Source organism: Glycine soja, chromosome 17, assembly GCF_004193775.1.
Source record: "Glycine soja cultivar W05 chromosome 17, ASM419377v2, whole genome shotgun sequence".
Classification (NCBI taxonomy): Eukaryota; Viridiplantae; Streptophyta; class Magnoliopsida; order Fabales; family Fabaceae; genus Glycine; species Glycine soja.
The window spans coordinates 3,204,000-3,222,240 of NC_041018.1; the positions used below are offsets into that span (position 1 = coordinate 3,204,000).

The 18,241-nt window shown below is 35.9% G+C and overlaps 3 protein-coding genes, 1 non-coding gene and 1 pseudogene across 8 annotated transcripts; 2 read left to right on the plus strand and 3 right to left on the minus strand.

Moving 5' to 3' along the window:
- Nucleotides 1-1,435: 1,435 nt before the first annotated feature.
- On the minus strand, nucleotides 1,436-6,250 carry LOC114393386 (protein NRT1/ PTR FAMILY 4.5-like). 5 transcript variants are annotated; one of them, XM_028354705.1, is made up of 6 exons: nucleotides 4,837-6,249; nucleotides 4,560-4,665; nucleotides 4,231-4,448; nucleotides 3,243-3,665; nucleotides 3,045-3,169; nucleotides 1,436-2,641 (listed from the first exon to the last, which is right to left on the minus strand). In XM_028354705.1, the coding sequence occupies exons 1-6, from the start codon at nucleotides 4,837-4,839 to the stop codon at nucleotides 1,732-1,734; spliced, it is 1,785 nt and encodes a 594-aa protein (XP_028210506.1). In that variant the 5' UTR covers nucleotides 4,840-6,249; the 3' UTR covers nucleotides 1,436-1,731. The 5 variants fall into 5 exon arrangements, with proteins under 5 accessions (XP_028210506.1, XP_028210507.1, XP_028210508.1 ...); XM_028354706.1 differs by lacking the exon at nucleotides 4,837-6,249 and adding an exon at nucleotides 4,763-4,783; XM_028354707.1 differs by lacking the exon at nucleotides 4,231-4,448 and having other exon boundaries at nucleotides 4,837-6,250.
- A 552-nt stretch (nucleotides 6,251-6,802) lies between these two features.
- LOC114393387 lies at nucleotides 6,803-11,564 on the minus strand (annotated as a pseudogene).
- A 615-nt stretch (nucleotides 11,565-12,179) lies between these two features.
- Nucleotides 12,180-16,198, plus strand: LOC114393674 (cyprosin-like). Its single transcript, XM_028355063.1, has 14 exons — nucleotides 12,180-12,285; nucleotides 12,472-12,799; nucleotides 13,066-13,126; nucleotides 13,430-13,524; nucleotides 13,634-13,746; nucleotides 13,935-14,103; nucleotides 14,191-14,230; nucleotides 14,408-14,472; nucleotides 14,548-14,661; nucleotides 14,759-14,823; nucleotides 14,917-15,073; nucleotides 15,194-15,313; nucleotides 15,552-15,640; nucleotides 15,731-16,198. Exons 2-14 carry the CDS (start codon nucleotides 12,485-12,487, stop codon nucleotides 15,813-15,815), a joined length of 1,488 nt encoding a protein of 495 aa, XP_028210864.1. The 5' UTR covers nucleotides 12,180-12,285; nucleotides 12,472-12,484; the 3' UTR covers nucleotides 15,816-16,198.
- On the minus strand, nucleotides 16,074-16,144 carry TRNAG-GCC. Its single transcript has one exon. It is a non-coding gene; the product is annotated as a tRNA-Gly (tRNA).
- Nucleotides 16,199-16,416: 218 nt separating the features above from the next.
- Nucleotides 16,417-17,821, plus strand: LOC114393675 (rhomboid-like protein 14, mitochondrial). The gene is made up of 2 exons (XM_028355064.1): nucleotides 16,417-16,805; nucleotides 16,888-17,821. Exons 1-2 carry the CDS (start codon nucleotides 16,560-16,562, stop codon nucleotides 17,638-17,640), a joined length of 999 nt encoding a protein of 332 aa, XP_028210865.1. The 5' UTR covers nucleotides 16,417-16,559; the 3' UTR covers nucleotides 17,641-17,821.
- The last annotated feature ends 420 nt before the right edge of the window (nucleotides 17,822-18,241 follow it).

The window sequence follows — 18,241 nt, forward strand, 5'->3', positions numbered from 1 at the left end:
AAATAGTTAAAAATAAATGTTTAACAATCAATTTATTTTTTTCTAAAATCAAATTTTTAATATTTTTTTTTAAAAAAATATTTTTCTAAATGATGTATGTAACAGGATTGGAGATATCCGATCCGATACGACGGGTACGGGAATGACACAATAAATTCAAGCATATCAGGTATCGAACGGGACGAAGATATATTAAGGAGGGATAAGGAATTGAATTGCTACCATTTTTAACCCAACAAATAACTGAACCATACTCATTCATTCTGTGATTGTGACCTCGTAACTAATATACTAATACCATAATACAACTCTGCCTCTAGTGACCACTTCATCTACTTTCCAGGTTTCAATCTTTGTAATCATGAGATAAACTTTTTATAAACAGATTCATTTTTTTAATATTATATGTTTTTATATCATAAATATTTTAATATTAAATGAAACACAAGTTTATCTTAACTTTTTTATTTATATTTTTTAATTAAAATAATATTTGAAGTTTATTAATTAATCAAATAAGTTAATTTTTTATGGTACAAAAATAAGTTAATTTTGATGAAGCTTTAATAATGCTTATCCTTCATAATTAAACTTTAAAGATGAGAAGACAATGATTCAATCGTTGTTTATCTCCATGCATCATTTTTCTTATAATTATTTTTTTAGAAAAAATGTAAGGAACTGCGTCTCTACGTATATGGTTTTCTTTTAACTGGATGGCTAGGTATGTTATTATGTTAACTTTTTCAGAAACCCAGGTAAATAATGGGACAAAAATTTTATAGGGTAATAAACTTGGTTTTGAAAAAAATAAAAACCTAACCTTAATAAAACTATTAAATACGAAAACTTACATTTTGTTAAATGCAAAGATTCTATTCGATTAATTTCTTAGATTAAAAGCAATCAATTATTTTCATAATTTAAAAAATAGCTTTTAAAAAATCACAAAAACTTATTCTTAAAAAATTTCCGGTAAGCTTTAATTTGAAGTCACGTGAATAGCATTAGCCAGACCACCTTAGAATTAATTAATGAATCAATCGGCGATGAATGCGGTAGGAGGAATACATAATAAATAAAAAGTGCCCACATATTTTCCTCTTCTGCATTACAAAGCCCAAAAAGAAAATGAGGTAGGTCCACTAGAAAGCCCGTAATAATTTGAAAAACTATATATGTACAATATTTTATAATAAAAAAAGAGAAAAAAATAAGATATCTTATTAATATTTATATGATAATAATAAAAATGTTATGAAAAAAAATGCGTATCATATAACTACAATAATTTCAATATATAATATCCTTTATCATACCATTGAATCCTGTTATATACTTATATTTTATTTTGTCAAGTTATCACCATCATATTTAAAGTATAGAACACTGTCACGAGATCCCATCTAGTTCTCACCTAAATTCATTTGCCATCTGAACGCGAAATAATCTGAATTGATATTACAAAATACATAATGGTTGACAAGAATATTTTCAAAGATACAGTTTCAGGAATCACAACAAAGTACAATAATGAAGATGGTCAGTGGGTATAAATTATTGTATAGTCTATTCTATACAATCTTAACCAATCTCCACGTGACACATTATTAATTCTTTTTAACAAACTGATAAAAATATAATTCCATGTCATGTGTAGATCAGTTGGAAGTTGGAATAATGCGATTCTGGACCATATAATAATTTCTCGTGAGAGTGGATTTTTCTGGTTTATTTATCTTCATTCTGGGGAATGTTTTGAACCGTGGATACAAAACTAGTAGAGTACACGTTTTCATCATTACGAGGAGGTGGATCTTTGAGCAACATTCCCTTATCAAATGGTACAACACTTTGGTATTTGTACCATTTTGCACACATCAGATAAATGAGAAAGTTAATCAGGCTGAGTATAGCCAAAAACCAGTAGAACAATTGAACATGGTTTCGGTTCAAGTCACGTCCCTCTAGCCACCCTTTCTTGCTCTTGCCAATCTTACTAGTCACCAAGTTGATGAGCTCAACAAAAGCAGTGCTCAAGTAGTAACCAATGGACAAGGAAAGAAAGGAAAACGAAGTGGAAAGTGAACGCATGCCTTGAGGAGCTTCTTTGTAGAAAAACTCCAACAACCCCACCAATGTGAACATGTCAGCTATACCAAAGATTGCATAGTGGAAAGAGAGCCAAAAGAGGCTGATTCGGTGCTGATTGTGATCATTGAATTCATGCTTCCTTTTCACCTCTATCACCCCTGCTATGACCATTGAGATTGCTGACAAAACAAGGCCAACCCCAACTCTTTGTAGTTCTGTTATTCCATTCGGATGGCCAGTGATTCTCCGGACAAGTGGTATGAAAGCAAATTCGTAAACCGGTATCAAAAGGGTCATGAATACTAATGGAATTATGGGAATGGAAGCTGCTGGGATGTTCAGTTTGCCAATGTATGTGTTCATTAAGGTACCTTGTTGGATGGAGAAGGTTTGTAATTGGGCTAAAGATGTATTCATGATGATTGTACTTAGAAGAATAGGCATCATCCTTGTCAGAATCTTCACTTCCTCCACTTGTGTCACTGTGCAGACTTTCCATCTCCTTGCCTCATTGCCTTCAGGTAGAACAGCAGCTTTGTCTAGAACCCTGCCCATGCATAAAACTACAAGTATGAAACATGCGTCTCTCTTGCATATGTATGCTAGAAAATGCCTCCTAATGTTCATTGTTCAGTAACAATGTATTTCAAGTAATTCATTGTCTAAAATTTAATTAAGAATTTGAATTTGACAATATCACCCAACCAAAAAAGTTTTACACTAGTAAAACAAAAAAAAAGTTGGAACATAACACTTTCTCATACAGTGGCAGTGAAAAGATGTAAACTATCTGAGTTATGTTAAGTGATTTGAAAAGCCAAATAACAAATATTTATGTTGTTGACACCTGAAAACAGACAACAACAAATCTAAACAAAATCGTGTCTTCGGATAACTTCAAAAGGCACTAAAAAGAAACCATTTAGAGGAAGTATAGTAGTAAGTCCAACCTGAATTGGTTAGTGTGAGGGATGAGTTTTTTCTTTAAACTAGATTCATGACTTTGTATTTCATACAACTCATCAGAATCCAAGGGTACTTTCACCCTCCAATTCCTTACTGTGACCACCAGCACCTGCAAGAACAATCTCAAATGAATCTAGTATAAACTTGAATAAAAACAAAACATGGACGGGAAAGGTAAAGACCTGTAAAACCCTCAACAACGGACTCTCTCCCGGCACCCTGGCATGATAGAATCTCTTTCCCGAGGCAATGAAAATAAGACCAACAGCAGAACATGACATAGATATGATAAAACCTTTGTACCATTGGGATTCCGTGCTCACATAAACTACAAAGGTGACTCCTAAGCTCGCCCCAACTGTAATGCTAAACAAAAACCAATTGAAGAAACTGGCTAGTTGCGCGTGCTCTTTTGGTTTCTTTTCATCAAATTGATCGGCTCCAAGAGCAGGTACACAGCCTCTGATTCCACCACCACCAAGTGCCAGCAAGTATATTGAAGCGTAAAACAGCAAAGCTTTAGTGCCATGCACACATGTTGATTTTAAACATGGATCAGGCTGAAGTGTCTTGTCGTGGGATTGAATCACAAGTAGGGAATATCCCTGAAATTCAAAATTATCAAGATCAAGACAATGAGGAAAAATTACTTCCACTTTTGTGTGTCTACGTGTCTGTGTTCAACTATCAGCAGCTGTGAAGCACTGCTACTACTTTCATTTACTTCACAAATATGTATCTGTATTTAATACCAACACTCTTGGATAATTTACTGATAGAAATTTAGTAAAAACATAGAAGCATTGTCCCTTGATGAACCAAAAATAGAAATTGTCCTCTTTATGGATGATATCAAGAAAGGAATGAGATTGATATTATTCCAATTTCTATTTTGTTTTTAGTTATGTCCAACAAGCATATTCTTAATTTAGATATGCAGAACTGCAATTATATATTTATTATGTTTTATGAATTTTTATACATATCTAGATATGTATCTTACTTGTATTATATCTTACATAAATTAAGAATAATTGCATCACCATATACAGCCATAAAAAATCAGCAAACAACTGTGATTATTTCTTGTATGCTAGTTATTTCAATTAGCACAGACTTAAGTTTTAACCCTTCAATTAACATTAATCAGCTCAGTTGTTTATACTTTACCAACAACTGGATGATGCCAAAGAGGATGCAAGTGTTGAGACGATTCATGTACGTATCAGAAATAAACCCTCCAACGATCGTCAGCAAGAAAGCAGTACCCAACAAGTTTGTGGTGGTGGTTGCCGATCCAGAGTAGTCAAAATGCATGACGTTCATGAAATATAAAACCAAGCTTACCATGTTGGCCACAAAGCCAATGTTATCCAGCAACATCATTGCTGCAGTTAAAACCAATGAATTTGCCTTCGTTGAACAGACTATTCCACCAAATAGAAGAAAAAAGTAGGTAAAATAATTGTTAGTGAGGGGAACATATATAATTTACTCACCAAAGATGAAATATGTGGCTCTATATCCTCCTTGTCTCGGAGTCTTCCTTGCTTGGTACTCAACATCTCCAACGTTAGCCTCAGCCTCAGCCTCAGCTTTCAAATCCTACATTGTAAAAAGACATTTAAGCAAATGAATGGGAATGCAGAATCATTTTTGAACTATTTGCATGCCTCAAAGATAAACAGATATTAATAAGAACCATAAAATTGTGAGTTCACATGGCTAAATTAAGTCTTAACACTGAAACTTTGCACACAATGTGGAGATAGCTACCATGGCTGAGGAATGCCACAGCTAGAAAGCCGCAAGGTCTTAGAGAGAAGTAGGAAGGAGAGTTAATTTTGGTTGCAGTGCAATATATCCGTGTGAAAAGATATACTTTATAATGATCACCGAGTTGCTTTCATGACAAGGATGACACGGAAAGTATGCTAATAAATCATGTCATGCATTGTAAGAAGGGACGTCTCCATTGGCTCATAGTTGGCAACTTGGTAAGCTAAACCGGCCTCAAAAAATAATAAAAGGAAAAATAAAAATCTATAGTAAAAAACTTACCATAATTTATGAGAAAGATGCATGGTGGTGGCTAACTAGAGACGACAAAACGTTCTATTGACTTTGTTGGTAAAGACAAGCATATAAGGGAAATCCTCAAAATAATCAAATCTCAAGTCTGTTTCCACTCTAAGAAAATTATGAGGCTTGATTGAAAATATCGTCCGTCCATGAACTGCACCAAACTCTAGATGCTTCAATGTTGACAAAACAAACCAAAAGTGATCCAACAACATCGTTAATATCCGAGGCTCCCATCTTTATTGAGGAACAGTGGATCTTTTAATCTCTTCTCCCAACTTTCAGTATAATCTAGTTGTATTTATTTTTTTTCATGTTTCACCCCTTCAATTATTAAACCAGTAAGCCAACAAATTTCAAGACGTCTTTGACATTATAAACATGGCTGCTAATTATTATATCTTGAAGTCACTTCCTAATTTCCTAAAATGCTGATACTGACTTGAAAACCAATGACATTAGAGCTTTCTGAACTCCAGGAGCCTTTGATTCTTCTTCCTTATCTTCCTGATAACATAATGTTTTTTCTCAACCACAAATTCCCAAACGGAAAAGTACTAACTAATTACGTCTTAATGGAAAATCAAACACATGCTAATTTGAGTTGGTGAAGTTGATATTTACATCCATGCAAAAAAAGGGAAGAGGGGAAAAGCTCGGGGATTATTGATTTTAGCTAACTAAAATGAATAAAGTACAACAAAGGCATTCCATAACTCGGACTAAATTGAGCTCTCTTTAAGTTCAAGCAACATAATTCAAGTTATAATTCTAATCACTGAACAACCATTAGCTAGAAGATACGCTTTAACAACCTTGCACTTGATGGCATGCTAAAATTAACTTGGAATTAAAGGTTGAATGCTTGACATAATGGTGTCAAACTGCCAATCATGCTATAATGCCAACCTTCGCGCCATGATTGGACCAATGGCAGCAGCAGGACGCTAACCCGTGCCCTTTTGCTTCATTTCTCATGTCTTCTTCCTGATCATAACTCATTGGGTACGACATGTTCTGGTAAAAAAAAGTCCTAACTTTTTTATCTTTCTAGTAATCCTTTAATATTTTACTTGTTACATATTCTCTCTCCTTTTTTTTTGGGGGGGGGGACCCATGCTAAATGAATCTCCGCCTAAACTTGAAATTCAAGATATGCAATGGAAGTGTCCACTAAGAAGTTCCACCATGAAAGTTGAGTTAACTATAGTAACTAAACTTTCAACAAGCATGTCTACTCGAATGATTATTCTCAAACATGGTAATGAATACGAATGAACGTGCCATGCTTCACAAGCAATGGTTGATAGTTAAATTCCTGGTCGAAATTGAGCTCGCCATTCATGCCTCTGATTGACGACATTGCTAGTGTTGATGTCAATGTGGCCTTAGTTCGAGTCTAAAGTGTAATTGGCACCAGACAGATCAAAAGCAATTGACAGCAGGGCAGAGAATTTATTACTTGTAATTGTATTGAAAAGGATTCGTCCAAACCTCAACCAGATTGCACCCCCTATATTATTATAGTTAAAGTCTGTAGAAATAGTCAAGTTCATGTATTGACTCCTATATTATAGTAAAAGTCTGTAGAAATAGTCAAGTTCATGCATTGACCGTCGTGAGTTATTTTACTAACTAGTAGATCATCACAAAGCATTGGTTGGTCGGATAAAAAATCATTTGGATTTGTAAAATTTTCTATATCACAAAATTAGTGAACAACATTCGCTGCAGCAGGAAGGGGAGGACTACAATATGCCCCCATATGCTTTCACAGCTTCACTACGTTAAACACTAAACAGCGAAAGCTCAAATCATGAGAAAACACAAAAAACATAAGTTAAAGAAGAAGAAAAATAGTAAATCGATCATAGTATACATATGTTATTCAGCAGCCTGATGATTTCAGTTCTGGGTCATCCTTCCCTTAATCAAAATAGTAAATTGAGGCCAAACAAATCAAGACATCCGTAAGAATAAGATTGAACACATCATAAACAAACTTCGGAGCAAATAAACCCCAAACCTGCAAAAATTATTAAGCATTGAGCAAACTGTACTAGCATAAAATATTAGTAGTTGTAATACATAATATTTAGTAAGAGATAGCAAATTTACCATCAGGTGGTGCCGCCTTTGAATTGTGACACATAATATTGTGAAAGTAGTTGTAATTGCTGTCATGAGCCCATACGTTGTATACATCTATCTAAAACATTATTACATTGAACAAGCAATTCATTCAATGATCAACTAGTGGATCTACTAACAAATGGAGGAAACTCACTTGAGACAATTGTGTGAAAATAAAATGCTTTCCGAGATTAGCCTGGTACTTGGTTGCCACAAGAAGTGGGAGTCCAAATACTGGAAGGATGATAGAAAAACCAAATGTATGGATGGCAAGGAGGATTGCTTGGCGAACAAGCACAAATTCTTCAAACCTGAAAATTAACCAATGTCTCAATGATTTGATTTACCAATTGAACAGTAATAGTAATGACAGAAAAAAAAAAAAAAAAACCTTTAAAAGCCAATGACCGATTTCTCCAATAAAAACAAATTTAATATAGGGCTGATTGTAATGGTCACATTTGTTTAATAGTTCCAATATCTGGTCTAACTAGTAGCTCAAATGTTTGTTATATAAGCATGCTAATAATTATTTACCCTATAAATGCAGCACCATAGCGGAGACCATCAAATGCACACCTGAAATCAAAATTTTCAAAATCTATCATAAGACCAAGGGAATGCAGGACTGAGAAAGTTGCAAAGTCATACACAACCTATAAAAAATGATAATTATAACTCCAAAAATTAAACCTTGAAAGTTACATGCATACCAGTGACCACTGCAGAAAAAGAGACATGTAGCAAAGAGGCTCCATTGCATAATAGAAAAATTTCTCAGAGGTCCATCCTTACCACCTTCTATGTTAACAAACTTCGCAATAAAATAACTTGGAATACATAGAAAATAAAACATTTATTCACTAAAGAGAATGCAGCTCCATGCTCATGAAATTGACAAATAAATGGCAATACCCATTGCTAATCTACAAATATTAGCAGCATAAGTAAAGCCATGACAAAGATGTATTTGAAGAATCATGCAGCAAGATATAGCCAATTTATACAACATAAGAGCACAAAAAGAAAGAGCACCTCCAACTATGGATGCAAAAGCAACCATGGGACCCTGTTTTCCTGAAAGAAGAATGACAGTTGAACTCCACACAGTAATATGGCCATTGTTTTTGCAACTAAAATTGTCTTGCAATCTAAACTACTATTCTTAAATAATTGTCCAAATGCCAATAATAACAACTGTCCCAAAGCAATAGCTTAAATGATTCTAGGTATATAACTTCTTCCAATGCTTTGAGGCATCAATGCACCACCAAATCCACCACTGTCAGTGATCCAATGCACAATTATTAGCATATAACTCAAGATAGTGCCCAGTATAACATACTTCCATGGCCAATCAAAGAAGCTGCCACTGGCGGCCTTGTAAAGCCAAGCTGCCAGCAGAATCAGAACTACCATTGGTATAACTTCAGCTGCATAGTCCCATACAGGTAAACCTGAGGCTATGTTGATGATCCATGAGGTAAAGTCTTTCATGAAAGCAGATGTGGCAGCCTGCTTGGACAGCCCAACTTCAATTGCAAATCGGCACAAAGTGCTCAAAATAAGGAACCCAATGCTCTGAAGAAATGATAATCAAGTTCAAGAGCCATTTAATTAGAATTTCAACAAAACTTCTATTGGCACACATGCCTTAGAATGTAAGGAAGTTAACATATAATACTAAGCTTTTAGACAAAGAAGAAAAAAAATAAACAAAATACATACTTCTATTAGCAGCTTCCCCTGGATAACTGATTGGTGTAATGTCACAATTCCAGATGTGCTCAAAAGAAAATTTGATACTTTCCATTCCACCACTGACAAAAAAAATTGAGTGAAAAACACAATGACTATGTAAAACATCCTTGACAACCTAAGTGGAATGTATGTGAAAAAAAATACTTCACACTTACAGATAGAACTGTTTGAAAGGAAACTGCATGCACAAATGCCCAGTAAGAAAATTGTGAAAATTGAGCCAGTGATAATGTAAGAATCTCCAGATGATGAGAACATTACACCATGCTTCTTGTTTGCCCTTAAAATAGTAAAAACTTGAAATATAAGTGATATTAAAAGAAACTTATTCTACCACTCCCAATTCTCTAAAACTATTTCTTGAATTTTCTAGCACTAGAGGTAATGAGCGTGTGCAAGAGGAAGTAAAAGATTGTTAGAATTTGGAAAGAGATATAAAAGAAACTTAAAGACACCAACATGTTTATTGTCTATGTATGTATAAACTTCAAAAGGGATAATAAATACCAGATCCAGTTGACAAGAACAAGAATCAAATTCCGGGGGCACAAAAGAAAGAGGCTTCTTAAAACTCATGGCAAAAATGGCAGTTTCCACCTGCATGATGTCATCATAAATATCATAAGTCAATTGGGGAAAAAATATATAAATGAAAAAAAAAAAGCAAATGAAAAGACACAATAGGTGTTGTACAGACCTCTTCAGCACTCCCACCACCATGATCACCATTTAGGGTTTGTCCATGGTCACCCATGACCACAAGCATAGTATTTTCATGTGAGCTCCCAGGTCCAGACTGATTTTCCAGAACTTAAATAACTCTCTAAAAGAATTTAGGTTAGTTTGCCTATTAACTCATGGAAATCACCAAATAGGCAAATACTAATCCAACTAAATTGGGTAAAAACATGAATACAAAGTTACCACAAATTTTGTAAGATCAAGAATTACAGAAACTTACCTCTAAAATGGTATTGTACTGCTCCAACTTTTCTATCATTGGGGTGGAGTCCACACCAAATATATGTCCTGCGTGGTCCTGAACCAAGCAGAATACCATACAGAACAAAGCAAAAATTACTTATCATAATGGTGCAGAATGAGAATAGGAGTAAGAGGGCATAGAATGCAAATATTAGGATTATTAGCTGAATAGTGTGAACTACAATCAAGCATACCACTCCAAGAAAATGCGCAATAAGAACATCCCAATCTTCTTCGTATAGGGATAGTAATAGGTGCTCTATGCATCCATTGTCAACCTAGAAAATAAACAGCAATATGTCATAGAAATTGAATTGATGGACCAAACGAAAAGAGTAAAGCCAACCCTACTCTACATATATTGCAGGCATTAAAAGACTACTAAAAAATCAGGCTTAACAGGACATAAGGCCTACCGTATGAAGATCTTTGACATTGAAAGAAGGGTACGGATATGATCTTTCAAAATGATGAGGAAATAACTGAGTCCATGTGTCATCGCCCATCATAACAACTTTCTACCCATTTTGAACCAACTGTAAGTAAACACATATATTCAGATAGCAGAAACTTAATTAAGAACTTGTTTCAATTTGAAAGTGACGTAGTAAACCAATATTTCAAATGGAAAACATCACAAGCAAGAAGCTAGAAAGAAGTACCTGATTTATGAAGTTATCTTCCACAATTGCCGGTGCACTGAAGCTATTACCAACATCCACAAAAGTTGGAAGTCCGCCAGTTGTCAATCCCTATCAAATCAAAAGCTACCAGTTAAAGATATGAAACGCCAAATCCCCAATTCATACACATTCAAAACAATCTAGCAGCAGAGGAAGTTGCAACACTAACTGATAACCGTGACATGATGCTTTCATGAAAAAAAAAATCAATTAGACCTTCAAGCGCTGCAAACTTGTGGTAGGAGGATCAGCAATGGCTTTGAAAATCCTGGCGGACAAAGGTCGTGTAGATGCCACGTTCTTCAAAACTCGCTTATCCATCCACGGCTTTGATTCTGTCACACAACACATAACATAACCAACACAGTAACTAACAAAAAAAAAAAAAAAATCGTTTGGCAAGTGAAGAACAGGCAAGATAGGTAACCTGCAAAGAAGGTGCTGGGAGCAACAAAATCAAACCTGAAACGCAAATCACATAACATAACGTGATTAATGAATGGTAATAGTTGTGAACATCATCCATATTCCATATATGAAGACGCATATAGTGTGTACCTGAGAGCATCGAGAACGACGATGAGGAGACGGTTAATGGGACACGTGGGAGCAGTGGCTCTGATAAGGAAGCTCGGTTCCGGTGAGGAGAAAACCGGTAGTGAAGTGGAGCAACAGCGTCGTCCACATCGGCCATATGTATCCCCACTTCCCACGCTTTCTCGCCACCAACGACGTCGTTTCCACTCCTGCTTATGCGTGCTTTAAAGTCTCTGCACCCGAAATCAATCAAGCTAAAACCCCGCTTCGGTGTTCTGTTCATCGATCAATTCATCTAACTTGGCTTGCGTCTAGTGTTTTACTATTTACTAATTTTTTATTTCACTAAATGCAATTAACTAGTATTATAATATATTTGCAGTAAACAAAAATAATATATAATAGCATTTAAAATTAAATTTTGTTAATATTTATTATTAGTAGTATATATGAAATACCGTATCATAAAATCCATTGCATCCACGTCACAAACCAATGACCATTGGGTTGGGGAACATGCGTTATTTTTAACACGGGACTAAAAAAAACTAGGGAACTTTTTTGGCGAGCAGGGAATTAGATATAAACATTAAACAAGTACTGATTAAGTAACATTCGTTAATTAGCCGTATTACTCGTACTTAGGTGGAAGAACATCCCAAGTAGTCCACTTAATCGAACGTCTCCGTTCCTTGTATTGTACTTATGCTCTTAAGTGCTGAAGCTACTTCCTTCACCGTACGGGAAATTGCATTATCCTACGCGAAACTACGCAGTGGTTTCCATGCAAGTTAATTAAAGTGCTCTTTGGAACACCAAAGTAAAAAATAGGAGCCATACTTTGGTCTTTTTGGTGAAAGGGTAGCAAAATGTTAATGCTTACTAGTACTTATTACCCACTAGTTATTAGGTACCAAGGAACCGTATCATGGTTACAGTTATATATGAATGGTATGTTACACCTATGTGTTGTAGTTCCGTGCCTGCACTGCACTATAACGTAACTCATTCTCAATACCCTTGCTTTAAGAATCATTGCTATCAGGTATCATTTTTTCTTTTTCAAGTTTATCTCTATTAATATTTGATATCAGACTATTAGATTGGTGACTTCATTTGTAGAACTAAAGACATAGAGAGTAGATAAATATTTAATGGTTGTTTATGATTATTAAGTAGCTTATTATGCATTGTTTCTGCTTAAAATGTCTTTAACGTGTTGAATTACCAGATGAGTTGAGAACATGGGTTTCAAGTATTTGCTGGTTGTGACGTGTGTGTGTGCTTGGTTTGGATCCTTGGTTGTTACAACTTCTTCTGGTGATGGGTTAATGAGGGTTAGTCTAAAAAGGAGGAGTTTAGATATTAGCAGTCTTAATTCTGCAAAGATCAAGGAGGTTGTTAATCATTTAAAAGCAGATGGAGTGTATCTGAAGAATTATCTTGATGCACAGTATTTTGGCGAAATTGGTATTGGGTCACCTCCACAAAGCTTCAGAGTTGTGTTTGATACTGGAAGCTCGAACCTGTGGGTCCCTTCTGCCAAATGTGTCTTGTCTGTAAGTTATATAGTTTATAATCTTGTTTTTGTCACCATCACATTGACATGGAGTATCCACCAATTTTATAGATAATTAATCTTTGCGAGAAATCTGATTAATCACCTTTAGTGATGTTTTTCTTTCCAATCATATTTTTTTCATCTAGAAAACTTGAACTTAATACCTTACTTAAAGAGACCAAGTCCGGTTCCACATCATGATCTACTTCTGATGCAACCGAATACACCTTCAAATTTGTTTTCTTTGACTATGACTACCTGCAGATTGCTTGCTATTTCCATTCCAAGTATAGATCGAAGCTATCTAACACCTATACGAAAATAGGTAAGTTCGATTAGCATGGCATGCAATATGAAGTTCTTCAATTTGTTTTTACATGTACAAAGCTTGTATTTGTTATAGGAAGGAGTGCTAGCAAACAGAGGCACTTTTTCTCATTGGTTGAAATTCATGTTGATCTCACAAATCGGAGAACAGGACTTACCAAATAGGAAATGAAACTTACATATTTAGTGGACCTACATGAATTTCACGGGTTAAAGAAGTATATTAGATAATGTGTTCCTAGCATTTCTCTTGTTATACTTATAATGCCTATACTACAGTTTTTGTTTGGAAAATGTCCAGGAACACCTTGCAAGATCCCTTATGGCCGTGGGCACATTCCTGGCTTCATCAGCCAAGATAATATAAGAGTTGGGGACATCATCATCAAAGATCAAGTCAGTATTATGACTCTAATTAGTACTGTGATTGGTTGGGCTTTATGTGCTTCAAATATGTTTGCACTTTTGATTGATCTGATGCTTACTTACTTCCCATATCCTCCAGCAATTTGCTGAGATTACAAAGGAAGGACCGCTGGCGTTTTTAGCAATGCATTTTGATGGGATACTTGGACTTGGATTCCAGAATAAGTCAGTGGGACAAGTCACACCAGTGTGGTAATTAATTCGTTTGTTTATTATTATATTATATACCTTGCTATATTTGATCTTGATTTTTCCCTTTCATAATGAGTGAACAAGGTGCTGTGATTGTTTTTGGTGGTAATGGGGTAGAAAAAAAAAACTATCTCCTTTCTCTAGAGGTTTTGATGCCTCAAATACAGTGATTAGTTCTGTGAACACAGGTACAATATGATAGAACAAGGGCACGTGAGTCAAAAGATTTTCTCCCTTTGGCTAAACCAAGACCCTGTGGCAAAGGTAGGGGGTGAGATTGTCTTTGGTGGCATTGACTGGAGGCACTTTAAGGGTGACCACACTTATGTTCCACTTACTCAAAAGGATTATTGGCAGGTCTATTATATTTACAACTTTATTCACTTCTGAGTAGCTCTTAGCAGCAACCATGTCAATATTGACATTTTGTGTTTTCATCTCCAGATTGAGGTGGGAGATATTCTAATTGCAAACAATCCAACAGGTTCTCTTTCATTTCTCTTCTGCTTGATGTTTAATCTAAATGCCTTGTATTTTCATTATTTTTATAATCATTTTCACAGAATCAATGTGTTTTTGACTGCCAACTTACACCGCTGTTTCCAGTTCATTTCTTCCATTTCCGTAGACCTGACTTGCAATATAAAATTTGAATTTCCAGGGCTATGTGAGGGTGGCTGTGCTGCTATTATTGACTCAGGGACCTCTTTGATTGCCGGTCCAACAGTATGATCTCAAACATTATACTTCAATCTTGGTAACTTTTTTGGTGTCTCTTTTCTTACTAGTTCTTGTTTGCAGAAAATTGTGACTCAAATTAACCGTGCCATTGGAGCAGAAGGATATGTGAGTTATGAATGTAAAAACATCATCCATAACTACGGTGATTCAATATGGGAATATATAATTTCTGGGGTTCGTTCTCTATATTTTCCACCTTATACTCAACAGTGATTATCCAAAGCTCTACTGGAATTTTAACCATTCTTTCTATATCTTCTTATGTCTTCAGTTAAAGCCTGAAATTATTTGTGTTGACATTGGACTCTGCTCGCGTAATAGAACATTTATAACAAAGTATAGTACTTTTCATTTTCCTCCTGATATTTCTTTTGAGACACATTCCTTTATTTCAATTCTCTTAACCAGAGTCTACCTTGAAACCTGCAGTGATGTTATTGAAACAGCTACACATAATGAAAGTTGGGGCGAGTCACGAACAAAGGAGAGCCCCTTGTGTACTTTTTGTGACATGATTGTCTTTTGGATGCAAGTTCAGCTTAAGCAAAAGAATACAAAGGAAAAAATATTAAAATATGTGGATGAGGTAATTGTTGTACAATGAGTTACATCTCAGAATTATCCTTTTCACTTTTGAATTGAGTGTTCAATAACTCTATTTTTCCAATTAAGGACTAACAAGCTCTTTGTTTTTTTTCTGTAAAAGCTGTGTGAGAAGCTTCCCAATCCCGTGGGACAAACATTTATAGACTGCAATGATATTGCAAACATGCCACAAATTACATTCACCATTGGAAACAAATCATTTCCTCTCTCTCCAGAACAGGTCTGAGTTTTATGGTCAATTTTTCTAGTCCTCACATAACTTTTCAGTTGCCTTGAGCATGCATTATGCATAATGTATTTACATCAGCTACCTAGTTCAAGTTGTTTTGGCTCTCGAATTTTCCTTAAAAATGTTTGACAACTAAATATAGCAAAGTTTCTGTTGGTTGTTTGAATTCATATTTGTTCACTATCACTTAACAGTTCAAGAATTTAATATTCCTTTTTTTTCTTCTCAGTATATGCTAAGAATTGAAGAAGGTTGCAACACTGTCTGCTATGGTGGTTTTGTTCCTCTAGATGTGCCAGCTCCACAAGGTCCCCTCTGGTAATGAATAATATTCGTATGACTACTGCTGCATATTATTATTGTTATAGTAATTAGTAATAGTATATGACAGTTGTAGCATGGTTGCAGGGTTCTTGGAGATCTTTTCTTGGGGGCTTATCACACAGTGTTTGATTATGGCAATCTCCGTATTGGATTTGCTGAAGCTGCGTAGTCAAAATTTGGTGGTGTTATTACAATGCCAAATTGTTTGTAGGAAAAAAAAAAGAGAAAGAAATAAAGGTTTATAGGATTTTGCAGCATTTAAAAACCGCAGACCCTCGGAATTTCAGTGCTGCAGGGTCTCTTGTAAATGTTGATTAGTAATTTGGTATACTTCATGAATAAAAATTGTCCCATGTAAACATAAAAAGCTAAGTTTGTCATGGTAATGCGACTGCAGAGATAAAAGGTTTAAAGGTTTAAAATCAAATGCACCAGCCGGGAATCGAACCCGGGTCTGTACCGTGGCAGGGTACTATTCTACCACTAGACCACTAGTGCAGTTTGCTTGTACTCCATATCTTTTGTATATATCCAAAACAGAAGTTGAAATTATCCTTCCTTTCCAACTAAATGTGTAGATTAACCGACAAACAAGTTCAAACTATCCTTGCTTTCCCTGTTCATACTGAACAAAAATCATACTTGGAATATTTTTTTTATTGATTTTCAGTATAAAAATTATCATAAGTCTGTCTCTTTATATTAATAATATATAAAGATTAAACTCAAAACTTATTATTTATAAACAAGTTTATCGAATATAATGAAGATTAAGTAATTTGAGTGTAAGAAAAGCGCAGAGAAAGTAGCCCAAGGGTGAAGGAAATCTCTGGAATTTTCTTTGGCCTAATAAATATACGTTTCTTGTTTTCCAAGGCCTGTGAATCGGAATTGGGATTTAAATTTAATCATTATGTCTGTTTCTTCAATCGGAATCACGAACAACATGGAAGTGAGAATTGGGCAAAGGGTTTCTCGCGGAATGCTCCCTATCCTCGCTCTCCACACCTTCAGCGAGTATTACCGCTCCGACCACAAACCTCCGGTCACCGCCGCCCTCATCGCCGCCAACACCCTCATCTACCTCCGCCCCTCCTTCCTCGACCCCCTCATTCCCCCCATCGAACAAGTCTGGTTCAACCCTCACCTCATCCTCAAGGTCACTTTTCTAAATTTCCTAATCTCTGTATTTTTATTTTTAATCGGGAAATGTTAATTTGTTAGTATGAGAAATGTTACAGAACAAGGACATGAAACGCTTCTTGCTGTCACCGTTTTACCACATCGGAGAACCGCACCTGGTCTACAACATGCTATCCCTTCTCTGGAAGGGGTTTCAGTTGGAAACCTCAATGGGAAGCGTCAATTTCTCTTCCATGGTCGCTTCCTTGCTCGTTCTCTACCAGGGCGTAACCCTAATGCTATCCAAATCACTGCTTCTGTTCTTCGACTACGAGAGATCCTACTACAGCGAATACTCCGTCGGATTCTCCGGCGTCCTCTTCGCCATGAAAGTCGTTCTCAATTCCCAATCGGAGAACTACACCTCCGTCTACGGAGTCATCGTCCCGTCCCGTTACGCTGCGTGGGCCGAATTGGTTCTAGCTCAGCTTCTCGTGCCGGGTGTGTCGTTTCTCGGCCATCTCGGTGGCATTCTGGCGGGGCTTCTTTATCTGAAGCTGAGGAGTACTTATTCGGGTTCTAACCCTATAAAAGTTGTCATTAGAGGGATTGTTGATGCTGTCAAGTGGCCTTTTAAGTTCTTGCCGCGGCGGGGACGGATCACCGGAAGGGGAACCGTTGGAAGTAACAGGGCGTGGAGATGCCAGACGTGTACCTATGACAACAACAATGGCTCCCTGAGAGTGTGTGAGATGTGTGGGACCAATAGGGGTGTGAGTGGGGTGTCTTCTTTTCAGAGGACTTCCCGTTCTGATGGGCTTCCTTTGGATGAGTTGCGTCGCCGGAGAATCGACAGATTTGGAGGCAGCTGATCGTGGTTTTCAGGTCACTGCAGGATCTGGTAAATAATACCATTGGATATGGCCATTGAGATTTAGATTTCACACATGTTAGCTGTTGAATTATAATGACTTTGCAATGAATGTTTTCATGCTATGCTAGATTGATTTGGCATTTTCTTAAATAAAATTTGGATACTTTTTTCTATTAAAATTGGTATTTCATTGGCAGGTTGGTTACTTTCAACTTTGTAACTAAAATCAACTGCATTTATCAAGATGGAAGTGTTAGTATTGTTTGTTTGTCAAATGCTGGTTGTTGGACCAGCATCCTTCAAACTTTAGGATCATAAAAGACGCACCTTAGGATGTAAGCCTCGTCATCTAAATTCTAAATTCTATAACTAATTTATTTTAGATATGATTGACGAATTACCGAAACGACATTCATGATGTTGCATATAGTCCACCCATCCAACAAGCACTTATTAGTGTAAGTGATTGATGACACCAATCTGCACACACTTGCCTAACCTTCAAAAATACAGAAAAACAATTTCCCAAAGAGTTTAACTACACCTCTAGTACAAAAAAAAACAAACTACACCTCTGGTGCACAAGTTCGTAACAGGCA

Coding starts and splice junctions, on each gene's coding strand:
- LOC114393386 (XM_028354705.1), bottom strand. Junction 3,666..4,230: donor TTGGCATCATCCAGTTGTTG/GTAAAGTATAAA, acceptor TTTGAATTTCAG/GGATATTCCCTACTTGTGAT. Junction 3,170..3,242: donor CGTTGTTGAGGGTTTTACAG/GTCTTTACCTTT, acceptor TTGTTCTTGCAG/GTGCTGGTGGTCACAGTAAG.
- LOC114393674 (XM_028355063.1), top strand. CDS start 12,485: ATGGGTTTCAAGTATTTGCTGGTTGTGACGTGTGTGTGTGCTTGGTTT. Junction 14,824..14,916: donor AATAGAACATTTATAACAAA/GTATAGTACTTT, acceptor TGAAACCTGCAG/TGATGTTATTGAAACAGCTA. Junction 15,314..15,551: donor TTCCTCTCTCTCCAGAACAG/GTCTGAGTTTTA, acceptor TTTTCTTCTCAG/TATATGCTAAGAATTGAAGA.
- LOC114393675 (XM_028355064.1), top strand. CDS start 16,560: ATGTCTGTTTCTTCAATCGGAATCACGAACAACATGGAAGTGAGAATT. Junction 16,806..16,887: donor ACCCTCACCTCATCCTCAAG/GTCACTTTTCTA, acceptor GAAATGTTACAG/AACAAGGACATGAAACGCTT.